Source organism: Labrus mixtus, chromosome 14, assembly GCF_963584025.1.
Source record: "Labrus mixtus chromosome 14, fLabMix1.1, whole genome shotgun sequence".
In the NCBI taxonomy this organism is placed as follows: Eukaryota; Metazoa; Chordata; class Actinopteri; order Labriformes; family Labridae; genus Labrus; species Labrus mixtus.
The window spans coordinates 10,900,361-10,919,340 of NC_083625.1; the positions used below are offsets into that span (position 1 = coordinate 10,900,361).

Genomic DNA, 18,980 nt, shown 5'->3' on the forward strand with positions numbered 1-18,980 from the left:
AAGACATAAAACGTATTATCATAGGAAACACCAGATTTGCAGATTGGAAACCACAAGTTGACAAATTTCTTGAATTGAATATTTAATAGACAGCTTATTTTTTATTCCTGATGCTAAACTATGGTTGAGATTGGATGGTTGGTGAAATGGAATAAACTCTGAGGGAAATTGGGGCGATATTTTCACAGACAGAACAATCGATTGAAAATGAAAGTCACCATTATTTGCAGGACTTGTAAGGATACAACTTTAGATATTACCAGGGTGTCCTAAAACAAATAAACATTCTTGAGGGGTGAACTACGTGAGGTGAGGCAGAGTGAATTAACAAACACAAACACATCCTGAAACATCTAACTCATGGATATTAAACGTAAGTCTTCATGTACTAGTAGATGTTGAAATAAAGGCCAACATATTAAAACAACGTTTTCTCAGGTTGTAATAGGATAACTCCAGATCTGCTTGTATGTTTATGTTGCCAGTAAAGTTAAGTGGACTGGGATGAGTCACTTTAAGGAACACAGATAGTTACGAAACCAACTGCTTTGGACAAGACCTAGCAGAACCTAAACCTGTATGTTTTTAAGAGAAGGCAGCTGTGATTAATGTGTTCTAGCATTTTTCTCTGTGTAACAGCTGCTTGTTTAGTTTTTACCTCATTGGCCTTTTGTAAGTTACTTATATGAGCTTTAAGTGCAACAAAGGCAACGCTTCACGCTTGAATTCACACAGACAATACTAAAGCTTGACGTAAAATGTAAGTCTGTTTCTTGACTATTATCACTGATGATTTAGCCTACATCTAGGCCTCCTTTACACATGTTTAGAAAACATTATCGACAGGGGAAAAAAGAGTGTCTGTGGAATTACAATAACATGGTTTTAAATGGCAGGTTACATTACTGTGCGAACATTTTCATAGAAAGGTAATCCCTTTATTTACATTTGGAGCGTGTTGTTGTCGTTGACACAAGCCTGAACATGACTGATTTGGTCACGTTGGCATGACGCGGAACAAGTTCAACCTGATGAGGTCAGCTATTTGTCTGTTTATCTAACCTAAGTGGAGTTATTGGGCCCGTTTGTTGGCTTTCTAGCCTCCTTACTGCCTTCATTAATCGTGACCTTGAAGCAGAAAAACACACACAGCTAAACTTAATCCATGTAGTGAAAACAACTCTATATCATGTGACCTGTGATTGCTTTTATATTACTTGATCACAAATGGCGCAATCATCAACACATCTCTTTCCGTGTAGCTCTAAGCAGCGCTTATACCATCATAACCCCTGCTAACCTTCAGCTCATACCACACGTATGAGCTCCTCGCTCCTCGCTGCTGCCCTGCACGTACACTAAACACTTGAATTGATACGGAATAAAAAAGCACAGACATAACATGCAGACTGTTTAGCATTAGAGTGCATAACAAGGCTTTTGTTTAACACTTATACTTAAAGTACCAACACGTACTGGAAGTGTATACCTGGGCAAAATGAGAGCTAACACAGGCACTGTTCAGTCAATAACTGAGGATTACAGAGGTTCACAACAGGAGATTTTTGCTGGCTCATCTCTGCATCAGTAAGAACACATTGATGTTACAGTAAACACGATGCAGCATGTTGATGGCTTTATTACAGTCCCCAGTGATGAAATAAATAAAGCCCTCTTACTTGATGTCTCGTGTTTATGAGCCCCTTTGCTGAATGTGGGCAAAAGTACAGTATGTCCAGGTGGCGACAGTGGGGGGAAAATGCTGCTTGAGGTTTATCCTACAATGCTTCCGAGTGACTTACAGTAGCGTCACCTTGTGTTTGGTAAACACTGATTCAATAACAGAGGAACTGATGAAGACATTCGAGTCTTTCGGAGTGAAAAAAAACAGCACACGAGCGAGAGTTGAGAGAACGACAACTAATCTTAACCTTCAGATTTCTTTTACAATGAATGGCACATTCCGCGTTTAGCTTTAATGCTGGGCACGAAGATAATAACAAAATCCAAGACTGTCTCAGATAGGAATCTGCTGAGGAACCAGATTTACCCTGAACTAACCCCTGAAGCAGGTTTCTCTCCCTCCTTCTCAACCACTGGTCTTCCATTACTCCATTATGTAAGATTGCCAAATATTGACAGTGTGGATCATGCTGCATGCTGCCTGGTTTTCAGTCCCCTCAACCTCACACACACACACACACACACAGAAAAGAAAATAAGCAACGTCTGCACACCACAGCACATGTACTGACAACTACTTGGTCTGTTATGAAAGGCACACAGTATCACACATTTGTGTTTGTATACCAGCTACAACAACTGGGATGTGTAAGCTGTACTCACTCCCTCCCAACGACTTGAGCAGAGACTTGATGCTGATGTCAAAGAAGCCTGAATCCTGCTGGCTGGTCGCCATGGCTGCGGAGGCTATGTCGCCACGGTGACAGACAGCAGAGGGGGGACAGGACGGCAGGATGAGGCGTTGCGGACAGAACAAGTGAGAGGAGAGCCGTGCGAGCAATCCAAGAGAGAGAGAGAGAGTGCGGGAGCAGGAGAGAGGGATGCGGGTGGGCAGCCAGCGATGCGGATGTTGCGGCTCTGCTGCTGTATGCTGCTGAGTGTGTGTTTGTTTGTGTGTGTGCGTATGTCCAAGAAAGAATGTGTATGTGTCAGAGGGAAAGGAAAAAGAGAGTGGCAGTCAGCCTTGCCTGCGCTCTGTGTTGCTATCTTGCTGGCTAACACCCCCCATCCCTTCTCTGTTTTGCTCTCTCAGGACAGTGATACACAGATGTTGGTAGATGCAAGCAGCCAATCCTCTTAGAGGAAAGACAGAGAGAGAGAGAGGGGGGAGGAGAGAGAGGGGAGAGAGGGAGGGAGAGAAAAACATACAGTAGATCGCACCGCACAGGGTGGATTGCAGAAAATAGAGGGAGGGCAGATTTGCTCAATGAAGATAGAGTGGAAGGAAGAAGACCGGTGAAATGAAGATGACAAAGGCAAAGTGGAATAATGTTGTCCTTCTGTCTCACAATAAGTGATGAGCGAGCATGTTGTAAGCCCGCCTCAGCCAATGAGAGCGAAGAGATGCATTGATAGGCAGTCAGCACTAATGAATTGCCGAGAATAACTGGTCAATGGCATCGCGTGTCTGAGTCAATACTGCACATGCATTCCAACAGAGATGTGAGTACAAAGTGTGGGCTGCATGTGTACTATTTCTAGATGAGTGTGTGATGGTTGTGCAACCAGGCAATAAGCAATGACCTCTGTACGAAATTACATTATTTGATATAGAATGAACGATAATAAGTGTTCAGATTCAGGTTTTGAAGTTTAAGCAGTATAGTCTATGGTGTTATTTTCACTGGGGCATAGAGGAAACTTTTTTTTTAATACGATTTTTGACATTGTCACTTTCACAGTTTTCTTCTAAGCGTGCAGCTTCCAAAATCTAAACCGAAGAAGCACTGACTGTATTAAACTGCAGAAATATACAAGTGGACTTCAATTATTATCACAACAGATCACAGCAATAAAGCTTTACTAGCAATAGTGAGTCATTGTTTTCCCCCCTCTTTATTTTGCCGCTACTTTAAAACACAAAGTGTCCCTACTTGATGCAGATTATTGAGGCCATAAGCTGCTTGGGAGGACGACCGGCAGACATTACTAAGGGTTAAATCAAAGCCGTGCAACACTTCTGCAGAGGTCATTTATTTATATAAAAAGTAAGATGGTTTTATGCAAAATTAAATATATATTCTTAAAAGGTTGCTAAAACTGATAAATTAAAGATAAATCATAAAATAAATACTGGTTAAACTACTAATAAAATATTACCCTCTGAGGTACATTAGGAAAAATCACGCAGCCTTTTTCTTTACAAACTATTTTATTTATTGCATTAAATCGTTGTTGAGCATTTTTGCTTTTGAAAAAGAAGTACCTCAATAAATAAATATTTATATCCTTTGTCAATATTACACTTTCAGAAAAACAACAACAACAACAACATTCTCCTTGAACAAAGGTTCATATGAAAATGGATGTGTGCTATTTTAGCTCACATTCCCATGATGCAATGGGCCATGGTTTATGGACCACACCTGTCCATTCTGACGCAAATGACTTTGATTAGAAATGTACTGATCCTTAGCAGCATCGATAACAAAGGCAGCAGTTAAGCGACTGAGGGAGTGATCTCAGTTACGTACATATTGAAAGCTCAAGAGAGAATCATAAGGAAAAGGAAAAACACTTAAAAAAAAAATGTTCAATAAGTAGAAGGAAAAACTAAACAGTAAAAGGGAATGTAACACTTTTCTAAATCTCTAACTCTTTTTAAGGAACTGCTGTTTTAGACTCTCATATAACTTTTTAAAAAGATGTTTGACCTAACACTAGAACAGAACAAAGAAACTTGATATTTTCAAGCAAGTTTTATTTTTTTCCATTTAGTAAATTTTGAATAATATAAAAACTCGACAGATGATCAATCAATTTTCATAGTGGTAGACAACATTTGGCAACATTGATACATTAGGCCTAAGCATTTGTGGTCTGTAATTGATGTTATTTATAGACCATGTGCATGACCATGTAATACCTTTCTGCAATAAGCTAAAACTTTGGATTGATCAGTTCAGCTTTAGCCCATACTTACATTGATGCTGCTGAGTCACGTGATGAAACGACATCATTCACAGGGCGGTGATGAACATTCATTACGGTTTGTTTGATCAATTACATTGATTTCTATACAGTAGATTTGGCACGCTCATCCGGCTATTAAAAGAAGTGTTCTATATTTATTTGTATTGATGCATGATACTGGCTGTCCTGCAATTATAGTTTTCAAACATTCAGTGATTAATGCCTTTAAGTGTGGGAATCACAGTCAGCTGATGCTGGACTACCATTAACCATTTTTAGAGATTTCAGTGTGTAAAACAAGTTGGTTAGAAGGCTTGCTTAATTAAATATCCCTCATTTGAATTTCCACAGATGATTTACTCCAACTGGATTACAATGTGTTACCAAACTCTTAAGTAACAAAATATTTTGCTATGGCAACTGACTTTATTTTTAATCACTGCTGCTATGGTTAAAATCTACACCATTCCTTTAAAGAATTGTAGAAGGGATCATGAAAATTATACACCAATGAGTGAAAACAACTTCTCTCCCTCTACTTTAAACCCTCACTTTTTCCCCTGGCTGTCCACGCTGAGAGATATGATGGCTATCACGGCAATGATGCTACGGTTTGATGAGTTAGAGTGGAAGTACAAGTGAATAATTAGGGTCATCCTGTAATTCCCTGGATGAACCGCGGAAGTGCCACAGGACATGCAACCGGGTGAGGGAGAGAGAGCTGAAGCTGGGGAGGGGAGGGGAGAGGAGAAACTGCATAAGATACAGTATCAAGCAAAAGTTGCAGCTCACAGGAGAGCTGCCAAGCACAGGATGGCCTGGTTCACATTAACAGACAATTACAGTCTAATCTCAAAGGAGGAGAAATATAGCCAAAAACCTCTGCAGGCCTATTCCTGTCTGCAACTTTATTTTAAGATGGTCTTCGGCCAAATAGCACTAACAAATGACATTTTCTGCCTTTGCGTTAAACTGCGTTCTGAATAAGGACAAATGATTATTATGTTCTCCTGCAACTGTTCAAAACGTCAAGCGTAAGTTTTCTTTGCATTTCCTCAACTTGCTGAAAAGTATTATTTGACCGAGGTCTGTTCTTCTTTATCTTAACCCAGCATCCACTTCTTCTCTGAGTGGAACACTCTTCTTACAGATAAAGTATGAACATGTTAAGGTTGACTCTTTGTTGACCCTGTTTCTTACACTAACCATCAGATTCACAAGTGCCAGTTGTGGGACTACATCAGGTCTTGCACTTCATGTATATGCATTTGGCAAACTAAAAAAACACGAGACAATTTCGGAAGGGAAAGTTGCAGGGGAGGAGGGCACCGACAATTCTTGAGGGATTAAATAGCAAAAAAAAAAAAAAAGATTAAGCTGCAGTTTGTCTCATAAGATCATCATCTTTTTTTAGATGTAAACGAGATGTTTTTTTTCTAGAGCGAGTGTTAGCTGTGTGGTGTAAAACAGGATATGGAAATGATATTCAAATGTATTACCTCAATAGAGTAGGGACATTTTTGATACAGGGACACATATTTGTATAGCTTAGCTTACAAACAAAATCCATGGACACCCACTTCATCACATGCATTTGGAGATGTAAGATTCCTCAGAGCCTGAGCAGGGCCTCAGCTGTTGGAATGTGACCCCTCCCCACACAAACACACACACACACACACACACACACTCACACACACACAATTGCAAGAGTCACTAATTGCATTACATATCGTTTTTCTTATCTATTAATTGACTGATCAATTCAGCTCTGAATCATAGAAACATGTGACTCAAGAATTTCACCAATACAGAAGTTATTAATTCACCATTTTGCTTATTCTCTAACCAAAAAAAGACCAAATCAATTTGGTAATCCAGAGAGATTGGTGCCTCTTTCATTCCCATTCAGTGCATGAAAAGTCTGTACTTGCACTATGTATGTTGAATTTAACAGGTATGACCCTGTGGTAGTGCGTATACGCTAAAGCAGGCTATTTTCATTGGCAGTCTGAAATTGGAAGTCTTACTCCTGACATGATGACAATGCAAAAGGCTGCAACAGAATATTTTTCAAAATCCATTTATAAGCCAGTTATTTAAAAAAATAATAATACTTACTTCTATGTCAGAAAATTGTCAGAATGTGCCCAAAATAGCACCTTCAAATTGATTATTTAGTATTTAGTGTTTATGAAAAAACAAATCTGCACATTCAAAAAACTGAAACAAGCTAATCTTATCTTAAGAATCCACCAAAAAGAATCATTTAATGTCAAAATATATTTGCATATTCAATTTATCTTTGATTCATTAATCAGTTAATCATTTCAGGTCTTAAAACAGTAGACAGCAAGAGGCCAAAACCGTTTCCCCCGATACAGAGGCAGAAGAGAGTACTCATTAATGACAAACAAAAAAAAGAAAAGTCCCATAAGTCCCAGTGTATCTGTTAAACACCGCTAAACATGTGTCACACATACTGTATGTTCATTGTTGTGGGTGTTAACTGTTCCATCACAATGCAGATGCACACAGCACTCAGACGCTCAGAGGTACTGTTTGAGACTCACGGTTCACACAGTGCTGTCTCCTTGACACAGCTGGGTTGATCAAATAGATAACTTTAGTGAAGAATGTGCATGTGTGTCAGTAGTTTTCATTCCATGCATACCTGTGTCCTCAACATCAAAGCTTCAGTCCTGCACATTATCACAGCACGAGTCGCAGAATATTCAGTTTCGTGGCATTTCATTCCTCTACAGTTCAACCTTTGTGATCTCTATGTGCTCATTCAATGGAGACGTCTCTGTTAATTTCTCCTGAAAGACGTGTTTGTGCAGGTGGTACTCTGTTACACCTACCTCACACTAACTCTCAGTGGGTGTACACCCACTTTTCTCTCTCCTTGTGAAGTTCAGCAAAAGCCAACTTTTCTGCTTGATTTCTTGAAATGTATATCTCCTGACTTTGCCTCCAACTTAGATCAAAGTTGACGTAAAACTCTGTATCTGTAACTTTAGGTTGCTATATGGATAATAGTGTCAACCACGGTACTAATGGTACTGAAAGCCTTTTTTCCTGGTGGAGGATTTCCAGGAAAGATCTTGTGTTTCCAACAGGCAGAAACACAGGATCTGTTTGTCCATTGGGAGATCAACTGATACTGATGTAAATCTTCACAAAAATGACAAGGACAGAGGGCAAGTGTCACAGATAAACACATCCTCCTGCCAATAAATGGCGTAAAGTTCGGGCCAAGATAGAACATTGCTTTCAGCTACAAAAAGAGTGAAGAGTGAAACTGAGGTTACACTCTCTTAAACACACTAACAAACCAGCCTGCTAAAGCCATTTAATGCTTAGTTTAGTACTGGCAGACCCTATAGTTGTGCACAGATTAAGACATTTTAATCTAAAGTCAGATATATCACTAACTATTCAATTTACCAATACGTCCCATAACACTCTGATTCTAAATATCTTGGCGTTCTCCCGTGATTTCTATTGTTTTCAATAAAATTCCAGATTGGCACACAAATAAAAATGTGCCCACATCTGAGGCCAGAACTGTTCCCATTCAGTAGATCGCAATTAGAGATAGGGCCTCATATTTTACTCAAAACACAGGATGTTCCCCTTTCACACCGTCTACAAAAGCCAAAACAAAAACACTTGTCTTTAAGTCTCAGAAATAAAAGGACATTGTTGTTTTGGTAAACAGAGAGCAGACCTGGTCTGAACAGGTGAGACATTTACAATGTTACATCCTGTTATCCCAGGTTGAATTTTTTTTTTTTTACACAGCCTACATTCCAGCCGGGGAGAACAGGAGCTACATTTCAGCTGGATGGTCATTGGTCAACCAACCTGTTCCCCATATCCAACCTCTTGCATTTCCTCATGAAACTAAAAACAAAAGATATTTGGCATGTATGTTCCTACCTCTGATGATCCCCATCCTCTTCCTGGACCTAGACTGGATCTTAGTAAACCTCCCTGTGAAGTCACTGGGGTCAAACATGTCCAGAGAAAGAGAGGCGATACGCTCTAGAACTATCCCATCCTGGCTTTGGCACTCTCCCTGCAGATCCTGGTCCAGTACTTGGCTCTGAGAGTGGCCATTGCAGTGGTCTGAAGTGCCACTTTCAGCCCCAATGCTTTTGGTGCTTCTTACATCTTCTTGAGACATGTCTCAAATATCTGGTCCAACACGCTACTGGTATTCTAATGTCCAAACCTGGACCTTTTGGGAACTAGCAAAAAGACTACATTTTGATTTGACTGTAGACTGAGCAGGAAAAGAAATGAAGAAAACATTGCTGAAAAAGAAAAAAACGTGTTCCAGAAAGTTTCAAAAAGACTGATCGGGCAGTCCTTAAATCCATGTTAGTTTCTCTTCATCACCCTTTTGTCCACATTTTTGGGATCCAATTTCTTCTCAGGAGTGTTTCTTTCCTTTATGTTCATTCAATCCAAAGAGAGTGAGCTCATTGCTTTGTTGATACAGATACACCGCTCTCCTGGGAATTCAGGTTTTCCTCTCGAGTCTCTTTCACAAGAATAAAAAACAAAAATCGCTCTATCTTCTTCTGTTTGAGAGGCACTTTTTGTTTTCTGTAAAAGTTCAACTGTCTTCTTGTGTGCCTTGTTTTTGCTCTCACTTTTGCTGTGTTTCTCTCTCTGTGTGTTTCTCGCTCCTCTGAGCCTCTGAGGCACGGATCCGTCTCTCCGCTCTCAGGTGGAGAACAAGGGAGGGATCCAATTCCAAGAACGCAGCTTGATTGGGTGGTTTGGGAAGTGGCCTCTCCCTCTTGCTGTCTTCATTTGTCTCTTTGGATTTTTTCAACTACCCCCTCCAGACTTTTTTTTTTGCTATTACATTACCTCTGTCCTGCACACACCTGTTTTTCTTCTTTCTTAAAAAAAAAAATGTTTTCCTGCTCAAATAGTAGCAACATCACAACAGAATGGCATGCATCTGCCTGATCAGACAGCCAACACATGGCATGTGGGTGTGAGTCCCAGCACTCACTGGTCGAGGCTGTTTAGCCAGTTACAGTAACCTGAATGTGTTAACGGTGTAGGATTACTGAAGGCAGACACACCCCTTTACAAAAGGGGAAAACAAAGCCAAACACAAACAGGAAGAACACGGGAACAGACACACACGGTCTTGTTTTGGCAGATGTACTTAAAAAAATTTGCCCTGCAGCTAGCCAAAATCATATTTATAATCTTATAAAACCTACTATTGGGCAGTTTTCTTTACATCAGTGGTTAAAAAATGATTTTTAAATTTAAGTGTAAACATGAAGTATAGCATATTGAGAAACTGGGAGTTAAAGCTTTTATGTACACTTTAATTTTTTTTTGTGCACATTGCATTTTTTCTCATGTTGTACAGGCCTAATGTGCATCCTGATAAGAGACCAAGAATGAACCCAGACCTCAGTAAAATCTCAAAGGTCCTCCCTGTCCCTTATCTACAAAACACTAATCTCACAGGAAATTCAGTTTACTGTTTTGTCTAACCATAATTACATGTGGTGCTGTAATTTCCTTGGCAAAGTCATTTTCATTCTAGCTGCTAAAATTAGACCCCAATCCCACCCACTACCTAAACAATGTAAAGCTATCTTAATGGACAAAACACAGCCCGAACCGAAGCCCTTTTACACCAGACGAAAGAATCAAATGGTGTAACTTCTTCTAGGTTTGCACCCTGATCAGCCATTTTCTGTTTTCGACAGGTATAGTGTCTCTCGGGAGATTCCTACCCTGAGGTGACTTCCTGCTGTTTATGTCACTATTGTCATGACATCAGCTCCATTGAGTGCTTCACCTGAGAGCTCAAAGTTGCAAAAACAACACAACTTTCATTTCCCTCTTTTAAAAACCCAGCTCAATTTTATACGGTATGACTTATTTTCAATGGTATTTAACAGTTTGCCACAATTTCTAAAAATGTGTTTTTATCATTTACCATCTGGGGAGGAAAGAGTTAAAGGTGGCAAACAAGCGCAGGGAGGCACTGTGCCAAAGTCAGTTAGAGAGGCGTGCCATCCCTTAGGGAAGCACAACATCCAAATATCACGTCTCACACACACACACACACACACACACACACACACACACACACACACACACACACACACACACACACACACACACACACACACACACACACACACACACACACACACACACACACACAGGAGATTGTTTTTTTTCCTGTCCATCAACAAATCTGGTCAACCAATGAAGGGAAACACTTAGGTTAACCAATCAACTTCAGAACTGTGTTAACAAGGAAATATGGGTGCATGGGTTTGGGTGATAGAGGAAGGAACACTAGATTGTAATAATGCGAAATATACAGATCTACAGAAGATTATCTACGGTAGGTGGATGGAAAATATTTTTGGCCCTGGATGCAGTTGTTGATTGATGATAATGGGCTCCACTGGGGTTCTCTGACAAGCTACTCAGGTTTGTTCGCTCTGTTGTTTGCTTGACCTGATTAGTCAGTTCTGTTAATACTGAGTGGCTCAAACACAGTAAATTATCCCATCTAGTCTTCCTTCAATGCACGTATAAACTCCTTGATGAAAATAAGCCCCTGTATTGTTTTACTTTGTGTAAAGGTGTAAAAGAGAGTTGACTACATTGATATAAAATGCAGACGGTGTATTCCCAACAGGATAGAGCAGGAAGCACTGTTGTATTCAAATATGCAAAAAAAAACAAAAAAAACATGGAGAACAATTAACATGCCACATAAATCACTGACAAAAATATTCACTATTTATTTGAACTTCCATTTCTTCTGTGGTGCGAAAGCAGACTTTGCACATTTGTGCATTCACACCTGAGCTGTTTGGTCCCTTTGAAACAAACTCTGGTTCAATTTGTCGTATAGGTTTTTTGGTTTAAGGTGGTTTGTACGCTCAAACGAACTCTGGTGCTGATCAAAGAACCAAACTGTGGTCTGCTTGAAAACCAGGCTCTCAGTTGGCTTCCAAGTGAACCAGAGTTTGGTTCGCTTTAAGTGAGAACGTGACCCGAACCAAACAAGGGAAGAGAACCAAAAAGCAGTTAGGGGTTGCATTGCTAACAACACCAGCCTTCAGTCCTCCTTGCAGGTGAATGTCCACTTGCCTGTGCTATATGTGGTTACTGCTTGCGGTCAATTTGCCAGTTTATGCTGGCACAGACAACATATAACTTTATCTCCATTTTATCGATTAAAGATACTGCCAAACTGAACCATGCTACGGGATGCCATTCTTCTGTGGCACAATCCTGCTGTTAACTTTGGGGTCATCATTAGGACTGATGGCAGTTGTCACTGACAGGAGCTAGTGTGCAGTGTGAAAGCAAACTGAACCAAATAAAAAAAATGTTTTGCTGCAACTTCATCCCTGTATAGCACCAAGTGCACCAAACTTCTATGATAAAGCACCGTTAGACAACCAAATGCACCCAAAGAGATAAAACCCACAAGTTCATGGCCTGTTAGCCTTTAAAACTGGGCAAACAGTAACACAAAGCTATGTTTTCTGACTGTCTGTGCTGTTTGGGTCATGCACATCTTTGTTTGTCTATCCTATGTGATTCAGTTCTTTATCTCACTCCAAACATTTGCTTTTATCACATTGGTCACTATTCTTTTATGTCTTGTTTTCCCTGATGTGAAATAAACATGAAGTACATCTCTGCCAGTGCTAATAGGGACATATAGCTGAAAGGAGAAATGATCCTTAACAACAGACAAAAGGAATGCCAGCCAGCTTCACATACTGTTTGAAATATAAAACTATTTTCTCTCCCAAACACATGACTGTGAGCCAAAGAAAACCACAAGGAATGTGCCATGATGACTTTTTGAGGCGTATTATTATCATCAACAATCTTTTTACTACTTTACTTCCTAGTCTGAACTTTTCATCTGATCCCATTGATAGAGTTATTGTGAAGCACTAGTTGTTGCATTCACTTGCCAGGTAATTACTTTTTCAATAGCAGTAGTCTAGTGATAGATTTTTTCAGGTGATGGTTTACATTGAGAGATGAAGTGTGCCTTTAAACACGCTGACAGGGTTGCTAATATTAGACACCTTTTTTTAATTCCAAAAAAAATCACCTCGGAAGCAACGTCACCCCATGAACCACTTCTTCTTTGATTATAAACCCTTCACTTATCATTTAAATTGCACCCTCTGAGACCTCTGCCACAGCAGAAACAGACCCTTTTATTTCTCCTGTCACTCAAATATGTTGTCATGTTAACAGTCGCCCAGATTGCCCCGGATGCTCGGCAACCCGGTCTAACAGGAGAAATGAGGACATAAACAAGTTTACTTTTGGATTATGCACGTCAACAAGGACTGCGGTTCAGGGGTTCAGCGGGATGAAGGATAGAATTAATGATAGGAGTGACTCACCACACAGATCAACCTCTTTGTGACGAACAATGCAGCTTTGATACGTAGATTTATGTAGATGATCAAGAATATATTGTAAACCCTTATCAGCAACAGCACATATAAAAACATGGAGTTTCCTTTTGGTTGGATTAATTGTTGGCTTTTATGGTTACAGAAGCAAATAATAATTCCGAAGCAGACTTTGATTTGACATCCTGTAATTACTTTGCAGGTTTTCACAGGCACAGTAACTGATGTAATGGTAACTGTAGTTGTTGTGGAAGAATGCAGAATGACGTAGCACTAGGCCTTTAAGTGATTTCCTTTCTTTCTTATGAAACTTCCTTTTCTTTACATCTCCTTAAAATGATCAGGAGCACAGAGAAGCCATTCAAAGTCATATCATCCTCATAATCATGTGAGCAGGTGCCCAAGCAGCAGCAGCAGCCTGATTAAGCAACTGAATAGCCATTTTCTTTTTACATCAAGAGATGGTTATGGGCTGAAATTCAGAAGTCTGGACAGGGCTAAGGCAGCGGGATCAACTAATACAAAAAAAAAATCTGTTATGCTGAAATGAACAGAATATACTCTTGATATTTCCATGATATCTCATGAGAAATGTTTAGACTTTAAAAGAATCACTGCTGACAAGACAGATAAGTGTTGGTTGAGAATCAATTGTAACATTCAGATGTCCTTCACCTTTGTTTATTTTCTCCTGTCATCATCAGGCCTACGAGTTGGCTCTACAATAGTGCCACCTTGAGTCCATTACAGAAATAATCATTTTTGCATACCATAGACAGATCACAGTACTGTTTGAGGCGATCGTTTTATCGGCGCACCTGCTCTACAAGAACTGCCCAAAAACCTGGTAGTGGCACCCCATGCATTTTCTTTTTGATTATTTTATTTTAGAGCTCTACTGTTCCTCTGTAAGAAAAAGGTATTTTATTGTTAAGCCGCCAGTTTAGCAGAGACAGGTCAGACTCTATTTTCACTGAAATACAGGAAAATGTATCTGGAACTTGATAGACAATATAGACATGTAAAAACATGTAATGTTAGATTAAATTCTGATAATTTTTGTTAGTTTGTCTGGACTTAAAACTCTTTGAAACCTCAAATTAATTATCTAATGAAGAAGGAGGCAAATGTGCAAGTGTAACCATATTCATACTTGCAGATATTAGCCATGGATGTACACAAACATACAAACACGCAGCACTGCATGCTCATAGGCCTTTCCATACAAACTATATATGGAACGGTGTTATACAACACTGTCTCTCGGGTGTCTCTAATGCATAGACTAATACATAGACTTATGCATAGACTAATACATAGACTAATGCATAGACTAATGCATAGACTAATGCATAGACTAATGCATAGACTAATACATAGACTTATGCATAGACTAATACATAGACTAATGCATAGACTAATACATAGACTAATGCATAGACTAATGCATAGACTAATGCATAGACTAATACATAGACTAATACATAGACTAATGCATAGACTTATGCATAGACTAATACATAGACTTATGCATAGACTAATACATAGACTAATACATAGACTAATGCATAGACTAATACATAGACTAATGCATCAGCAATGAGCTCCATCAAATATATCAGAAAAACAACATTCCCTGAGATAATTATCTCAAGTCCTTACTTAAACACACTGAACAAATAAGTCAAAATAATTCATTAATCTTTAGTTATGCCAACACAAGGCTCAAACAGGCTTATCAGTTTAATAAAAGAGTATTCTTCTGCTCCATGCAGAAGAACTCGCCCATGAAATCGTCTCCAACAGCACCTGAGGCAAAGTGAAATAGGGAGTGTGATGCTAAGGAATGTGTGTGTGTGTGTGTGTGTGTGTGTGTGTGTGTGTGTGTGTGTGCCAATGTTTTTGTGTATGCATGGACTTGTGTGTGCCTGGCAGAAACACCAGGTTATGCAAGCCAGTGGAAGTTTTAGGTTCCAGCCCAGGTGGAGATGATGACAGACAGGAAGGATTGATAACTCTCCAGCTGACTGAGGTTGAATAGGGAGTGTGGGAGGTTACACGGTTTCTGCTGCTCTCCAACATGTGGATGAGGCTCAATAACATCTTCACAGTGGACTAAGTAATCAGTGGCCTTGTGCGCATGTCACTGAGCAAGAGAGCAAAAATAGAGCAAAAATAGAGCACTGTGTCACTGGGTAAAAAAATAACAGACCGTGAACTTGCACTGTGACACACACTAACAACACCACATATGAAACCACAGTTCCCCTGGCTTGACCTAAACATGTTTGTCACATTATACTTCCTCCCTCTGTCCCTCTGTTTCCTGTCATTAACCACCACTGCTAACCACAGTAGAAAATGCCACAAAAAAGGTATAAATAAGCTCCCGTATTATAATAATCCATGATTAATGGTTGGAAATTGTTTTCATGCACAAAAGTTTAAATGGTGCACTGTAGCATCAAAGGTGTAGATATGCAAATCTATTGTGCAAATGTAGTCAAATAAATGATCTTGATATCAAAAGATATAATTGAATACAACAGAAGGAGATGATGTGTAGATTAATCTATGTTACAGATTAGATTATGTCAAGAGCGGTCTTGAACATTGCACTAAACCTGTAACTATACAGCTGAGACCTGTAACTGTACAGCTGGAGACACTTTTCGTAATCCATCCAGAAGACCTCTTCAAATCAGATGTCTCAAGTCAATTTCTAAAACATAAACGCTGGGGGATTAAACAGGTCACAAGGTTACAACAGGGATTTCTGAAATCCTTAAAAATAGTCTGAAAAAGTCTGAAAATATGTTTGATGAAAGGCAAAGTGCTGCTTAGATGATCTTGCCTACTATTCTGGGTCTCCAAATGTCTGAATGCATGTTGAGTGAAGGTCCCCAAAAATGTCGGGGTTTTTTTGTGAAATAAGAATGGTGATGCAAAAAAAAATGTTTGTCCCACTTATCTTATCATTAGTGTTATGTCTAATGAAATAATTGCAGTGTGATATTTGTCGATTCAGTGCAACCCACCTCCACATGCATACATTCATCTGATTGGGAAAGATTACTACATTTAATTTAATAGAAAATCCTAATTCCTTTGAAGTGCTTTAAAATTACCATGCATGGCTCTGTTGAATTCTTGTTGTGATTACTTCTCTTCAAATTATCCTGTGACTACGTCATAGAATTAACCTGTCTGTATATTTGGCAGTATCTTTATTTAGACTGAAAAAGGGGAAAATAAGGGGATATCACCCCAAGAAATGTTTTTTAAAGTGTGTACAAATATGAAAGACTGTGTGGGGGGGGGATGCATAGAAGCAAAGTGCTGTGACACACATGATAGGCTGACTGTGCGTGTTACTTGTAGCGTATAAGTCCAGACACAGAACAATGCAGTTAACTGGGTCGCCGTTGCCGACTGGCTGTGCCAAACAGCTGGAGAGATGGAGAGGGACTGTGATTGAGTCATTAGGAAGGAGGGGGGAGGAGGAATAAAGAGGGAGATGCCAGACCAGTCTAAGGGAGACAAACTACTTATCAAGCAAAATGACAATGTATGTTAACCTTGTCAACACAATAAAAACATATATATATATCAATAAATATAGATCCACTTTGCATGATGAATAGAAATGAAGGACCACCAATGGGTGTCTGCTATCTGGCTGTATGTGTATGAGTGTGTAAATAATACATGCAGCAATACTGGCTTTCTCTCACAAAATGTTCATCTCTGCTGTAGAATAATAAAGTGCACAGCCACTGGACCGAAAACCAATTTAAGTTTCACAATTTGAGGGCTCTTATTTTTACCCACAACCCCCCCCCAAAAAAAAAAAAAAAATAACAGTGTAATCATCCTAAAGAAATACGTCATATCAGTGAGGCTCCAAAGGTTCAAACAGGATATCACATGTTTTTATTTATGCTCCCATCGTTAGCAGCTTAGCATTGGTGACTTAGCTGGTGTGTCATTAAATGTAAAAGCTACCTAGCTGGTGGCTAACAAGCAGTGTAGCAAATTATCGTTCACCGCCATCACGAGTTGAGTATTTACATCCAACATAAAGACTGTTGCTGTTGCCGACGTGCCTCACAAAGCGAAGCGGCATTGTTCGTCGTCTGAGAGCAACCGGGGGGAAACGTGGACTCGTGTGCATGCTAGTCACATTTTCTTTCATTTAACGGGTATCGTCCACTATAACCAGCTATGTCTGTGGCTAACTCGGTAGCCAACCAGCTAGTACGAGCCCCTGTGGTAGTAATATCGATGGTACATCAAGACATTGCACGGCTGCCTTTGTAGTCCACACAGAACCGTTAAACCCCACCAAAAACAGATGTGATACGACTACAATCTCAACGGTACCTTTTCCGCGTCGACCTCGGCGACTACAGGATCATTTCCAGGCTCGGGTCCTTTGTTTTATGTGATTTAATGACTTGTTTTCATCAATCCGTCTCGTCTCTCTCCTCCAGGAGTCGTGCCGCCCCGGCTGACAGCCCTACTCCTCGGGATGACAGCGCCCCGCCCTTAGCAACCAATCAAATGACGACGTTCTGGGAAACTGAGGCAAAGCACGTTTCCTATTGGTCAGTGGCCGTGTCTATCATCGTGGTTGCTAGGGGCGCACCTCGGTCCAAGGGCAGGACACCTGCTATGGGAAGGATGCTGAGCGCCGCAGGTGCGGTCAAATCAAGTGTTGAAAGAGCTGTGGAAGAAAATGAAAGACACGTTGCAGCATTACAATTATGCATGTTTACCCCCAAGCAGCTGCACAAACAGTCATCAGCATTCATTTATTAAAAAATATCTCATTAAAAAGCTGGAGGATGCTATTGCGCATGCCTTTTAACCGCAACGTCAACGTTTCTGTCCCAAGCAGTGACCTTGCTTGCATTTTTAAACCCCTAAATCCCCTGAAAGGCAACTCTTTATATTTCTTATACTCTATTATATATATATTTGTATTTACTTATAATTTGCTTTTTTGCTTTATTTCCCTTGTTAACCAAAACAACATGACAAATTCCTTGTATGTGTAAATGTACTTGGCAATGAAAAACGATTCTGATCAGGAACCTTGTAAAATCGCATAGTAAATTATAATCCATTGAGAGTATACTGCATGAAAATATTTGTATTCACCATGTTCAAATGATCATATGGCAGTGTTAAGTAGCCTAAACTAAGTACACTGATAAGGTTATGATAGCTCTTTGGAAATAAAGGGTTGAATGCTAAAATGTTAAGCTTTATCTGGAATCAAATAGATGTTGCAGCCCTGCACAGTGATAGAAGTCAATTAAGACAAGAGTATAAATAGAAAACTCAGAGACCAAGTCAGATTATTTTTTCTTTATTTTCTTAATGGTGAAAAAAAAGGGGGAGACCGGAGCGGGGGGAGTGGCGGGACGGACTTTGGTGCTGTTTTTATTTGGAGAAAATAACTGTTTACTGTGTGTTTATGTGTGTGCTGAGACAAATGCTGCCTTTGAATAGCCAGTTTTGTACATTTAAAGGTACTTTTTTTTTTTTTTTTTCAATTTAGCAGTAATCTCGGGAGAAACAAATAAACACACCAGTCCTCTGTACCAAATATTATTTTGAAAAAACTAAAGGACATCTTTAAGGCATAATAGGAACTCGTGGTTCTTTGTTCATCCCCAGGGGGCTTCACTGCTTGGAATACTTTTTTGTACAAACGTTTAACTGTCCAACCTTCTCTTTTTCCATCACTATGCAAGTATTGATGATTGTCTTTCACTTTGGGTCAAAGGCAGCAAAAGAAGAATATAATACATCAGTATCAAAAAGTATAAATAAAAAATAGCAAGGACAGTCCATATG

At 39.6% G+C, this 18,980-nt stretch overlaps 1 protein-coding gene across 2 annotated transcripts in view; it reads right to left on the bottom strand.

The window, feature by feature from the left end:
• Window positions 1–9,448, bottom strand: part of fryb (furry homolog b (Drosophila)) — a 47,120-nt gene extending 37,672 nt beyond the window's left edge. For both annotated transcript variants that reach the window (XM_061055051.1, XM_061055050.1), the window contains exon 1: window positions 8,602–9,448. In XM_061055051.1, the coding sequence (XP_060911034.1) occupies window positions 8,602–8,848 (247 nt within the window). In that variant the 5' untranslated portion in view covers window positions 8,849–9,448. The remainder of the gene's footprint in view (window positions 1–8,601) is intronic.
• Between the last annotated feature and the right edge of the window lie 9,532 nt (window positions 9,449–18,980).